General features: G+C 35.7%; 2 protein-coding genes across 2 annotated transcripts; one reads left to right on the top strand and one right to left on the bottom strand.

Moving 5' to 3' along the window:
• Window positions 1-496: 496 nt before the first annotated feature.
• Window positions 497-13,588, bottom strand: LOC309610140 (uncharacterized protein C12orf60). Its single transcript, XM_082352603.1, is given in 5 exon segments — window positions 497-1,246; window positions 1,250-1,456; window positions 7,401-7,446; window positions 10,513-11,737; window positions 13,460-13,588. Coding segments are annotated over 2 exon segments (729 nt in total). The 5' UTR covers window positions 1,433-1,456; window positions 7,401-7,446; window positions 10,513-11,737; window positions 13,460-13,588; the 3' UTR covers window positions 497-700.
• SMCO3 (single-pass membrane protein with coiled-coil domains 3) lies at window positions 1,464-13,466 on the top strand. Its single transcript, XM_082352604.1, has 2 exons — window positions 1,464-5,450; window positions 12,294-13,466. The coding sequence occupies exon 2, from the start codon at window positions 12,310-12,312 to the stop codon at window positions 12,985-12,987; it is 678 nt and encodes a 225-aa protein (XP_082208730.1). The 5' UTR covers window positions 1,464-5,450; window positions 12,294-12,309; the 3' UTR covers window positions 12,988-13,466.
• Window positions 13,589-14,425: the final 837 nt, after the last annotated feature.

The following is a 14,425-nucleotide window of genomic DNA, read 5'->3' as shown; positions in this document are numbered from 1 at the left end:
TACAGTCAAGTAACAAGCACTAGGTCTTTTTTTGTGTAAAATGTTAGAGCATTTCCATTTTTCAACCTCTATTATCTCCTAATCATAAGACTTCGGTAGGAGACAAAGAATAACTCATCTGCTCTGGTTCTATTCACATAGGCAAGAAAATGCTATTACTCCTCATTCATTATTCTTATTTACTTCTGGATAAATCATATCAAAAGTATTTAGTGATGGTTTATGATAGGCAAGCCACTGAAGTGTACAGAAATTGGTATATGAGCAACAAAAATGCAAAAGTCTTGTTTCCTAGGCCTGAACCAGATTATTTAGTGATAGTGTACACATTTACCTGGAATTCGCACTGTAGGAACTAGAAATAGAATTACTAAGAGTGGGAATTAGTTGAGGGTTATTTCAATTATGCTTTAAGATGAAATACAATGTTTAGAAACATCCTGAAATATAATACCATACTTGATTTTTTTGAACAATATATTCTTTTCAGTAACTGCCATTTCAAGCAGGGTTTCTTTGACTATTTATTTTTTTTGAATAAAGCAAAACTTGAGGTAAATGCTTTGCCAGGTGACTACTCTTCAAACTCATGTCCCAACAGACCACATGTCTGGCATCCAAGGTCTTAGAAAGTCCTATAAAAACTCGCAGGATTTGAATTGGTTTTCTGACAGAAATGAGCACTACTGTTGCACTCCTACTAGTTCTTGGCTTTCTTAAACACAGAACACTTGGTTTCCATAGTTTTTGTGGCTTTTTGGAGGATCTCTAAGATTGCTCCCATAGTTTTGACAATTTGCTCCATCTGCTCTGCAGCTGACTCGATGGTATCCTTGGCATTCTCAGTGTTTAGTGCATCCTGTAACTTTTTCAAGGTGTCTATTGTAGTGGCTTTGGATGGACCAGGACTTGGGCTTTTCTCAGATGTGGTATCATCTGATTGCTCTTTGGTGTCTTTTCTATAGAAGTCACTTAACTGAAGATTCATGATGGGATATTTCATCAAGAGTGAAAGAGAAGATTCCAAACTCTCAAGGATGTTACCATTATTCAACACAGAGGCAATGACCGGTGTATGGACATTTTTGAACATTTCTTTGGCTGACTGTTGCAACTCCTTTACACTGCTACTCTTCTCAAGCATAGAGCACATAGCTGTTGCAATCTTGGAACATAAAGGTTCACTTTGCATTTTGTCCTGCTGTGCCACCACTGCAGATTGCATCTCCTTAAAAGTTTTGAGCATCTATTCAAAGACATCCTTAACATTACCATCTTCTTTCACAGCCGTCAAGAAGATCTGAGTGTTCATACTGCTGTTAAACAATTCAGTGAGTGCATTTGTGAAGGAAGCAAGATCTTGCATGTGAAAGAAGAAGGTTTTGGCAGCTTGAACGAGCCTCTCTTTATCCTTTTCTGACCCTGAAGACATTTCTTCAGCAGAAATGTTTCAGCACTGTAAAACAAGTAGTAATCCAAATGAAAACTAAAAGTATATTTGTCAACCATAAAGAGACTGAAAGTATAATCTGAACATGAGAAAAACTCTTATCAAAGGTTGGAAAGCTATACAAGCTTTAAAACAGAAATGATCTTGTGCTTTAATAAAAAATAATAAAAATAATTAAAACAGAGTAGAATTGGGGGGTTTCGTTAAATTTAAACTACATATCAAATATTGCATGCTAGATCCTGAATTGGATATGCTGACATATGGAGTGACAGTATTCACAGGTATTACCCTCAATACCCATCCAATCTAGTGAAAAAGATTGGATAAAACATTAAAAATTACATAGAGGTGCTCTGGTTTCAATTAAGATAGAGCAAGCACACTCCATCCAATCTTTCCTACTGATGACAACTAAAAATCACGGACAGAATATATAAACTATCAAGTAACTCTGAAAGGTGGATAACAGCAGACTGAGGAGGTAGAGAATGCAATATTCCAAAGAAGATCAAGGCCATCTAATGCAAACTCCCAATGTCTGTCCTGTCCTTTCTGTACTTTCATTACAACTCATCTTCTTCTGCAGTAGAGAAAAATGTTAATGTTTCTAACCAATGTTCACAATCCTCTTTTGGTATTTCCTCTAGAATTCTGCTCTATCAATCATCTCCCCTTTTCTCTTGTGCTGTGAACTGAAGTCCTCCCAAAATTCATGTGTTGACACCCTGATTTCCAGTATGACTGTAATTGGAGACAGGTCCTTTAGGAGGTAATTAAGGTTAATGAAGTAATAAGGGCAGGGCCCTGGTACGATAGGATTAGTGTCCTTGTAAGAGGAGACACCAGAGAGCTCCCTTCCTCACTCTCTCCACCTTGTGAGGATGCAGCAAGAAGGTGACTGCCTGCAAATCAGGAAGAGAGCCCTCACCAAAAACTGAATGGGCTGGTACTTTGATCTTATATTTCCCAGGCTCCAGAGCTGTGAGAAAATAAAACTTCTGTTGTCCAAGCCCCCAGTCTATGGTATTTTGTTATGGCAGCCCAAGCTGACTAATACATCTTGCATCCTCCATCGCTCCCTCTTTATTTTTCCTTCTCCTTTAACTACGTACATACTCAGTTCCCTACTCATTTGGTTAGGATTCCAGGCTTTCACTGCTGTGGCCTGTGTTCGGTCCCTGGTCAGGGAATTGAGATCCTGCAAGCCACATGGTGCAGCAAAAAAACAAAAACAAAAACAAAAAAAACTGCCCTATTCAGTTTAAAAAAAAAGTTTGACTCTGATTTCTCTTCAAGTAATGATTCCATCTCACTCCTTCCTTTAATTCTCAAATTTCTCAAGAGAGAGATTCTTTGTAATTTATTCTATCCCTCACTATTTTCCTGTAGGGCACCAATAACTTCTAACTATCAAATCTCTTGGCCTATTTCCAGGCCTTAACCATCTTGAGTTCTCTGCATTATTAAAATTGCTGAATACCTCTTCCTACTTCAAGATTTTTTCCTCTTGAGGGCTCCATGATGCTGTATAACTCTGGTCCTTCTATATCCTCTCTAAGCATTTATTTATTTTATAGGTTTCTCTTCCTTATACCACCAATGCCTCTCCAGGCTCCTAAGTGCCGCAAGGCTGTGTTTTTGGCCCCCATTATACTGTACACTTTCTCCCTTCAAGATCTCATAACTACAAATGCCATCTGTATGCAGATGACTCCTAAACCTCATGGCGTAGGCTCAGCAATTCTCCCGATCTCCAGATCTACATTTCCACCTACCTACTGGTCATCTCCACATAGTGACTGCACCAATATATGCCATACAATTATCCAAAACTGCTCTCATCTCCTCAGAAAACACTTTCTCCTCATCATTGAGGCTCAAATCCCTTTTCCTTTTCTCTTCCCCATATTAAATCAGTCCCTAAAATTTGTCAACTCCCTTTGAACTTATTTCAATCCATCCCCTCCCTTCCATTCCCATAACTACCACTCCAGTTAACTCTCATCTAGACAACTTTAATGGTCTCACATTTGATCTCAATATTTTTGTCAAGGGGTCACAAACTGGCAATCCACAGGCAAAATCTAACCAGCAGATATGCTTTGTTTGACCTACCACAGTGTATTTTCAAAATGTTTATCAGTTACAAATTTAAAAATTGAAACATAGAAATCTGGATTTCTACTGATTATTGAAAAAATGAAATTAACTGGTAGCATTAAGTCCTTTTTCTGAGTTGGAGAAATTTCCTAGAGCTGAGGTTGTCCCCTTTAGACTAGACATTCACCCTCTATACTCTATTGTCTTACACTAAGTGTTTCAATTACTTACATATCTTGTCCAGTTACTTTAGGCATTGGAGTTGGTAACCCATGCTTTATTGTCCATACCCACTAATCCAGCTTGTATAAACTGACTTTCCTGAAATCCAAACCTCCTAATATTATCCCATAACCAAAAACCTTCAATGGTTCAGTATTGCCTAGAGAATAAAATAAAATTTCCTAGCATGGCATCTAAGGCCATCAACAAACTGCTCTCAGTTTTCCACTACTTGCCTTCCCTTCACTGCTCCCACATATACTCTGTACCACCAGCATAGTGGATTAATTTTGTTCCCTGAAAATGCTCCACAGCTTTTTGTTCACAGTTTTCCCTTCACCTGCATCATCTCCTTCATACCCCACCTCCTTACACATCTATTGAAATCCTACTTATCCATCCATACATACTTCGGCTACACTGGCCACAAATACATTTTTCCCGTTTTTCCCATGTTCCTACATGGTGGGGCCCTAGGCTATGTCAAATGCAAAATGACCCAGAGGGACAAAAGTAAAATAATACCCCACTTGGTCCTTCTTTAGAACTATAGGGCAGCACCTTTAGATTTTACAGTACAAGTCTCCTAGCTGGCATCTTGGTTCCGAATCCTCTACCCACTCAATAACAACAGGAATTTTTGTTGTTAACATAAGAATAGCTATCATTTAGTAAGTTTTTGCCATAAAACAGGCACTGTGCCAAGTGTTTTACATTTATTATCTCATAGTCCTTTTATGCCAATCCATAAATTACAAACTAGTACTCACATGACATCTATAAAAAAAAGTAGAGAGATTAAATTACTTTCCCAGGGTTACATGGCTCGTAAGTGGTACTCTGGGTACACAAAATAGGGACTGTACAATTCTAAAGCCCATGGTCTTTCCAGTAAGTTATACTGAGGCTGAGTGATTTTCTTGCTTCTGATGTGTCTTTGCTGTAGAGGAATCAGTGGGGATTAGGACAGAATCTAGAGAAAGAAGCATGGGAGACTCTGATCTAAGCATTAAGGGAAAGGAGTCAAGTTGATCTTTAAGGTTTTTATATTGTCAAGACAATTAACCAAGATAACAAGAGAGATAGTGATAAAGAGCAGAACTTCCAGCCAGGAAAGAAGAGCACACACACAAAAAACACATTTGGCTGAAAATATCTGTACCTATATCTCTTGAGAACTTAGACCAATCAGCAACAGGTACAAAATGCAACAGAAGCTAAAGGAAGTTTAATATCTGGAAAAGTTGACATGATGGGAACCCAAAATCTGAGAGCTTCAATCAAAGAGGCATCTTGTCTACTGAATTGAATTAGCTCAGTTGGATAGCACTTTTCAACAACAAAAAAGTCCATTAAAGAACAAAAATTTTAATGTTTTACCATTGCACTACTAATTACTTATAATTATTATAATAAATATTATAATTATTACTTATAATTAATATTACTTAATATATACCAAGTTTATATTAATATAGAAAATAAAAGAATTCTGAGAACTAAACCATGCAGAAACAGTCGATGAACCAGACAGGCAGAGGGACCCAGCAGAGACTAGCAAAGCCTGTAAGTCATCACATTCCATTAGAAACATCCAGTTGAAACCAGATGAAAAAGCACTGCAACAATACTCCCCAACAACTGCTGGGACCACTGAACTCAGAAACACGGCAAGGTAAGCAATATGGGTATTTCTATCAGTATTGATATAATACTCTGTTTCTCCATATTAAAGTGTGTTTGCAGTAACAGGTCAGACTTGAATCCTAGTCATAACTATAATAAAGCAACAAAACAACTTTCTTTAAGCGGATCCCATGACATGTTCCTGGTGATCATTTATGTCTCTGAAGACACCAAGAAAGAAGAAAATTAACAGCTTATATAATTAAGTCAGAGGGGATGATAAACTCGTAAAGACATCAATTTTAGAAAAGAATAAGGATGAAGTGACCCCTGTGTGAATGTGTGTTGTTTACATGGAATGTAACATTTTCTTTTATGTCGTTAACATTAATTTAAGCATTCAGTGTCTGTGAAAATATGAATGTGTGATCCAGTTCTAGTTAATGTATAGTGCTATGCTCCTTCATAAGTTATAGTACATTTAAATATCACTGGGCCTTTGCTGTGTGTCTCCAAATAGACTGTTATCTTCTTGAGGGCAAGGAACATTGTCTACTCAAGACATATGGCAGAGGTTTCTCAAGTGAACATTTGATAAATGCTGGTGAATGACCTCGATATTCTGCTTTCTGGTAGGAAATATTCTTTTAAAGACTTATATCAGAGTGTCATCACACCATGATCAACCTTGTTTTTTTTTAATGAAAGGCCATGGTTTTGATTTAAATTAAAGAAGGAAGCTCAGAACTAGTTAGTAGCTGTTATTTTCTCCTGAAAAGCTTCTGACTTTACCCATACCCTATACCCACACTCCCAGATAAGTGAACCTTGCAGGATAGCTGGACCCAATATGGGTAGTGAGGACAAGAGACACATTGGAGAAAGGTAAAACCTTAGAGAGCACTAATGACCAAACATCAGAAGCTTGGACAGGGTCATGGTTTTTCTTTTTTCTTTCTTTCTTTCTGTTTTTAATTGTTATTATGGGAAAAGTTCAAACATACACAGAAGTAAAGACAATAATATAATAAACTCCCACACCCCCATAACCCAGCTTCAAAAATTATCAAAACAAGTTTGATCTTATTACCTCTATGAAGCTACTCCAATCTGCCTTCTAGATTATTTGGAAGCAAACCTCAGTATCATTTCATCATTAAATTTTTCAGGATGTATTTCCACAAAAGCAAGAACTCTTCAAAATTTGACCTTATGCTCCTCAAACCAATAATATTTAACAGAATTGTCTTTGACTTTGAAACACACCCAGTGTCCTGCTGTAAAAATTTATTTTTGATGTCAGTGTAAAAGTTTTTGGAATGCATTTGCAATACATATCAAAAGTAATATAAATTTTTATTCCTATTGATTAAATAAATTGTATATTTATATAATCTGAATTTCCTCTGGAAATTTATCCTGAGGAAATAATCCAGATAATTGAAGAGGGAAAAAAGAACTATGTGTATTAAAATACTTATATTAAGACAGTGAAACAATTAAGAATTTATTAAATTATGGTAAAGATATATGAAATACTTTATAAAATATAAATATAAATATGTATATTTTATATAACCAATAAAATAATTATAAAACTAGAAATAGGGGAAAGTGTTTAAGTAAATTAATATAAGATGAAATTTTATTTCTTATTATTACAACTTGGTAAAAATACTTATGCATTTAAATAAACTTTGGAAAGGAATAATAAAAGAAAAACAAGATGGTAGGTTTATAGGTGTTTTTCCTCCTACATATTAAAGTGTTTATATATTATTGCTATAAACTTTTATTTTAAAATACTTTGTTTTATCAAATCTTTTAATTTCATCATGTTATAATTCTACCGTCTATCAATGCACAATCACCTGTCACTTTCTCCATGAATCTTCCTCTAATGACCTCCATATTAAATTTTCTCTTTAAATTCCTATAGCACTTGACAGTCAATGCAGTACTGTTATTCACAAAAGTATCCTGAGAAAATTTTACTTACATATGTGATCATCAATACATTTTTATTTTGCAAGGTGGTTCCTTTCCTGAAAAACGAAAAGAACTGTATAGCATCACTAAATAAACTTTAACTTTTAGATACAATCGTCAGTGTATTTCTCCTATTTCTTATATGCTCTTTAATCATGAGTGTTTACTTCTTATTTCAACAAAATTGATGAGTTAGGTCCAATAAGAATCCATCTGAAGCTAGTCTTTGTTTCCAAGTTCCTAAGATGAGCAGATCAAGTATCAGTGCTTCCAGATTTGTTTACTTCCTTTTTTAAATAAAATAACAAGCCAAAATACGTGTGATTTCCGAACTTTGTTTTAGCAAAAGAACTCTCTCATCACACAAACTTTTCCCACCCACAGCCCAAATAGAGCAGCAAAGAAAGCATAGCTGCTTCAGCAAAGGGTGGGGTGAAACTGGCGTGCCAGAGACCGAGCGCTCCACCTGCTGGCTGGCAATTCCCCATCAGGCTGCCCCAGGGCTCTTTAGAACTTATTTCATGAACCACTACAATAAAATGCTCAAATAGCAGCACAAACTCCACTCTACAGAAGTGGATGGGAACTGCCCATCACTATCAGGTTATAACAAATAGTGTAAGAGTTCACATCTGCCATACAAAAGATGCAGGTGATCAGAGCTGGATTAAGTACACCACTTAGCTACCTGCTGATGCCCATCTTAAAAGTCATTTTTTAAAATGACTTTAACATGATTTTAAAAGATTGAACATTAAAGTCAATATTTAAAAGATCAGCCCTGAAAATGCAATAAGATAGAGGACAGTATATGGCCCAGAACTCCTCTCAGGTACAAGTACTATATATCACTGGTGAGACATCACTTGAGGCATGCCTAAGTAACAACTGTGATCTTTAAGAAGGGTGACTCCAACTAATTGCAGACTGTTTTGTTTTGTTGAGACAAGTAAGCAATTCAAGCATCAGAACTAAATTGTCATGGGCAATAGTTGAAATGCTGCACATTGCCAACTAAGATTTTTCATGTGGTGTATAACCTCTCCTCTAAGTATCAAGCACATAGTTAAGAGTGTCAGTTGGAAAGGTTACAAATTGTTAACCCTCCCTAGATGACGGACTGTCTCCACATGGCCCCAGTGTAAATATTATTAAAGTATGAGTTCTTTTGTTTTGCTTTTCATTTTCTTAATTTTTATTGGAGTCTAGTTGATTCACAATGTTGTGTTAGTTTCTGCTGTACAGCAAAGTGAATCGGTTATATGTATACATATATCCAGTCTTTTTTAGATCCTTTATCCATACAGGTTATTACAGAGTACTGAGCAGAGTTCCCTGTACCATACAGTAGATGCTTATTAGTTATCTACTTTATATATAGTAGTGTATATATGTCCATCCCAATCTCCCAGTTTATCCCTCCCCCCTTCCCCCGCTTTCCCCTGGTAACCATAAGATTGTTTTCTACATCTGTGGCTCTACTTCTGTTTTGTAAATAAGTTCATTTGTACCATTTTTTTAGATTCCACATATAAGTGATATCATACGATATTTGTCTTTCTCTGTCTTACTTCAAAGTGTGAGTTCTTTAAAATTTGAATTTGCACAAGGCAAGCACCACCTCTATCTATAATTTTGTACGACGTAGTGCCTTCAACTTGACGTTGTAGTTTTAAATCTGTCTTAACTTCCTAACTAGATTAGAAATTTCACGAAAGCAGGGACCATGTCTCTTTCATTTCTTTATACTCTACAGAGCCTAGCATACTACCTTATAACAGTAAAGTACTACTCTCCATTAGGTAAATTGCTACTGAATTATTAAATTACTTCCTTCATCGGGCTCTTCAAATTTCACTTGTCCCAAACATAATTAATTGGTTTCACCTTCAAACCCCACCTCTCCCCCACCTAATTCTCTAGCATTTATCTCACTGTTGGGATGGAAGTAATTTTAAACTGTATTCAGTACTGGGGCAGGTATGGTGGCAGGGCTGCCGAAGATCTCTTTGCATAAGGAACCCTCAGTCCCCTTCCCCAAGGAAGAAATAAAGAAGGTAAGCCTGACTCAGAAAGATTAGTCTTTTTTCATTAGATGTGAAAAATAATTCTGAGCACATCATGATATCTCTTACTCAGACTTGTTACTGGCACAAAATTATGGATATCTGCAACCTAGGAAGAAGGGTGTAAAAGAGCATGTGCAAGGGCTTGAGTATGTAAAGGAAAGGAAATACTACTTTTGTAGTTGAAAAAGTACTGTATCTGATTTCTGGTAAGACTGAAACTTTTCATCAATTAATTACTACTATTTCTTCTTTTACTGTCTGTTCAGAGTTGTCTGCATGTTTACCTATTAGATTATGACTGTTTTCTGTATTGATAACAAGACTAGTTAGAAACCAATACTTTTTAATATTTCCTGCATTTTAACCAGTTTGCTTTCAGTCCTTCTTACGTGGTCATCTTTGTTAGTCAAATTTTTGTGACTTTTTCCCATTGGTTTTAAGCTTATAAAGCCCTCCATATACATTTGAAAATTATGTTTTCTTCTAGCTATTTTATCATTTGATCTTTTTTACATATGTTACACTGATATTTTTAAATTACTGTTTAATACCCCACAAGCTAGCCCATTATGCCAGGATCATTTATGGAATACTAATTTCTATTGATTTGAGATTCTACATTTATTATATGTTAAGTCAAATATATAGAAGGATCTTCTTTGGGGACTATTTTGTTCCATGATTCCACCTACTCTTGCACCTATACAATACTTGTTAATATTGTGTTTTTATATTGTTTTAATGTTTGAGGAGGAAAAAAGTCCCAACATTACTTTTCCTGAAAAAAGTAAGTAGTCTCACCTATTTAGTCTTTCAGATGTATTTTATGATTAATTTGTCAAGTTGTGTTAAAACAATGAATTAATTGGGAAGGAACTGACCACTTGGAAGCATTCAACCTCCCATCAAGGAGAAAGCTTCATCTCTCCATGTGTTTATCCTGAGGTAAATAGAACCACACATCTTTTGTAAAAGCTATGCCTTCAGATAATGGCATATGACAGCTTTTAGAGAAATTTCCCACTTTTTCAGGGTAAGAAAGACTCCTCTCACCTAAATATCTGAACGGGGATGTAGTTGGTGATCTTCTAAATTCAAAGTCAGAAACTGGAGTTTTCACTGCATGATAAGATCTGAAAACTAGAAACCAAAAAAGAAAACAGTTTAACGTAAAATTTCTAGGAGAAAAAAGCAAAAATCAGAGTCCCAATTTGTGGTTATCAAATTGCAGTTTGCAACCCAATGGTGAGTTTGAGGAATATTTAATAGCCCTTTAACAAACAATTTCTTTAAACGGAATTGAGATATATTCTAATTTGTGCACATTTGTATCTGTCGTGTGTGTGTGTTTGTGTGTGTGTGTGTGTGTGTGTGTGTGTGTGTGTACTGTATCTAAATCAAAGATAAAAATGAATTTCTGACCATGATACAATTTATTCCACCAGGGGTACCAGTGCATTTTCCTAAAATTAAGAGCAAAAATTATTATGTTCCTAATCCATTTTCAAAAATTTTCCCCTTTCCATTTCCAAACTGTATCTTTATAACTTGGAGGATAGGTTATGTTCATGTTTACCTTCTTGAGAGAAAACATCTTCATTCCTTCCCCCCATGCTTCTGAGTTCCCAATATCTAGGCTACGAACAATGGTCCTAGAAAGATAGGGCCCAGATTAATTAGGATGTTGTTTACACAAAGAGAGGATGTGCCAGATCCCACACAGGTATAAAGGACTCCATTTTCTCCTTCTTTTCTCCCAAGAATTCAAATGAAATATCCACGTGTCAGGCGCATCGTCAGGCTACTCCAGCTGTGCATACTCAGGGACATCGTTCTCACTAGCTTCAAACTTTCACCCAAATTCACTCAGAAGGGTGTTGCTTATTCCTTCTTATTCCTTCTTTCTCTGAGCCCAAAGTACAGACACAAGCAGGCTTATTCTATTCATTCTGTGATGTACCCTTGTTACTTATTCCCTAATACATTTGTGAAATGACATTATCTTCTTTCTGAGGCTAACTCTAGCGTATCTGAATAATGGTCAAGTGTAATATAGACAATTCTAAATAATTTAATTTATAAACTTTCCCAATGGAGAACCAGAGAGATAGTCAGAACTGCCCTGTCCCTTCCATGATGCCCACTGTCTCTCCAAGTGAGATTGTAATCTAAGGAATCTTGAAAATAAACTGTTATCACGAGGATTTTTTGGTAAACATTCTAATGTTATATGTGTTGCCTTTGGATGCCTCTTAGGTTTGGAGAGCAAATAATTGACCTGTAAAGACATAAAGAGTGTTTTGAATATTGTAAATTAAGATAACAGAGTATACAAACAAAATTAGCAATTATTGCCCTGTAAACTCAGAGATCTTAATATTCTTCTAACTCTACTAATTTAATTCCAAATATTAGAAAAATCAATCTGGTTGGTCTATTCAATGTGGTGACTAGAGGTTGAGGAAATTAAGGAGCACTGGTAATCAAGAGCTAACCATTTCAAATATGTTATTAAATATTACTTGGAAATAATCATTTATTAATAATCAGATGCTAGATAAACACAAATCTTTCCTATCTAGGATCTCCCCCCCTCCACAAGATCTAATGCCATAATTAATGCATCAACAAGTTGTATTATGTTACCCATATTTTCATACACTGACTCCAAGTTTCAAAAAATTGTTTTGAAGAACTTGTTGAGTTTTCTGAGAAATTCCTTAGATAGCATACTACATTGCTATTCATAAAGTAAAAGATTTCCTGGTCAAATCTATACATCCAGCAGATATTTTTCAAGATTTCTAGTAAAGATTTATTATTGTATTTTTCAGAGATCATATTTGAAATATGGCTCAAAGTGACTTCCTCTACCCAGAGAACCCAAAAAGGCGGCAAGAAGTAAATCGTCTTCACCAGGAGCTCCTAGACTGCTTATCTGACAGCTTCCATGCCACCAACAAGCTGACTGGGGTTTTAAATACGCACTTAGGGTGCAGGCTGGCCTCCATTGAAATGAAAAGAGATGCGACCATCAAAGAAAACTGTGATATCATCATCCAAGCCATGATGAAGATCCAAAAAGAATTGCAAAAGGTTGATGAAGCACTAAAAGATAAACTAGAGCCCACCCTTTATAGAAAACTTCAGGATATTAAGGAAAAAGAAACCGAGAAAATTGCAATAGTACAAAAGGTTATTTCAGTCATCCTGGGAGAAGCTACTTCTGCTGCCAGCGCAGTGGCTGTTAAACTCGTGGGCTCAAACATCACAACTGGCATAATTAACAAGTTGGTCACTGTGTTAGCTCAAATTGGTGCTTCTCTCCTCGGTAGCATAGGAGTTGCTGTTCTTGGCCTTGGCATAGATATGATCTTCCGTGCCATCCTGGGAGCAGTGGAGAAAACACAGCTTCAAGAAGCCATCAAAAGTTATGAGAAGCATCTGGTGGAATTCAAGTCAGCCTCAGAAAAATATCATCATGCCATTATTGAGGTCACCAACACAGTGAAACACCAAATGAAATAAACAGTTACTTTATCTGCCTCTGGAATATTTTTCTGCTTCTTTCTCAATAATAGTGTTTTGCTACTTCGATTAGGCTCATTTTCCATAAGCTTCCAAATAGACATAAATACCATAAACAACTCAGAAAGAGGACTCAAAAGATGCTAAAACTAGATGACTCTAGAGAGTCTTCTATCAACGATGAATGCCTGGATCAGTTGGTGCTAGACCCTGTGAGTAAAAGATTACATCCTGGTATGTCTTCTCACTGTGCTCTACAGATCAACATTAGGGTGAATGTTATTGTAGAGCAGCAGGTGTAGGGGTTACCTTTTTCTTTTCTAATTCCCAGTCAAAATCCTTCAAATCTGCATTGAATGCACAGACTTTCACTTCTACCACTAGCTCAGACATCATTTAGTTCTAAGAGACATACTTAGTAACTTCTGCCCACATGCAAACACTGAGCCTTCCAATGGAATAGAAATACTACCGTAATTTTGACCATCAGTTTAAATCCAATTTTCTGTAAGTTGGAAGAGACTGAAATAAGGTTTGTAACAATTTACATCAACGATGAAAGGAGGTAATCGTTCTGTAAACTTCTACTAATTACACACTGTAATCTGGATGGACCTGTAAGAGAGAAAAGTTAAAACTATAAAAGATAAAAGTTGTTTCTATAGTTGCAATCAACCCTGACCAACTGTGGTGTGATGATTAAATATCCCTCAAGTGAATGTCTGAACATTTTGGAACATTTTAAAAACAAGCAAACAAGCAAATCCCAGGTATATAAGTGAATTTAGTATGCAGGAGAAGAAACTGCTACTTACTCTTTTAAGAATTGTCATTTAAAGGAAAGTTGTAATTTATTACTTTATGCGTTTTAAAAAAAAGTGAAATTTTACTTTCAATACTAGCAGAAAGGAGGAAGCTTCCCTTGCTATATAAAACTTTAGGTGATCCATTTCATTAATTATCTAATTTCAGGAAAATCCCAAGGCTACGGACGCCTAATGGTTCAGTTGAATTTCTGAAGATGCCAAGTGTTTGTTTTTCTAAATCCTTCACCAACCAATTACTCCCCATTGAGACTCCTATGTTCTACTTACAAAATTATTTTAAAAGTCATTCATGCAAGAATGTTCATTACAGTTGATTCTTGCATCCAAGTACAAGAAATGTCTTTAAATTTTAAAAGCTCAACATATCTTAAAAATTAAAAAGCTACATGAAATACTATAGTTTTTCAAATGTAGTCTTTTCTTTACCTTCTGTCATTGCTTTTATAAATTAGTTGCAAAATGTCACAATTTAGTTCATCTTCAAAATTAAATTTTATTTTGTATTTATTACCTGATTCATAAACTTATATCTTGTTACTGCTCTTGTGGACTCAGAATTCAGTCTAAAACCAAATCAAGAATTTTCTCAAACAAAGGTTAGTTTAGGTAAG

Source organism: Balaenoptera borealis (assembly GCF_965194805.1).
Source record: "Balaenoptera borealis genome assembly, chromosome: 13".
Taxonomy (NCBI): domain Eukaryota; kingdom Metazoa; phylum Chordata; class Mammalia; order Artiodactyla; family Balaenopteridae; genus Balaenoptera; species Balaenoptera borealis.
Note: the sequence above shows the minus strand (reverse complement) of the source record. Positions and strands in the feature narration are given on the sequence as shown.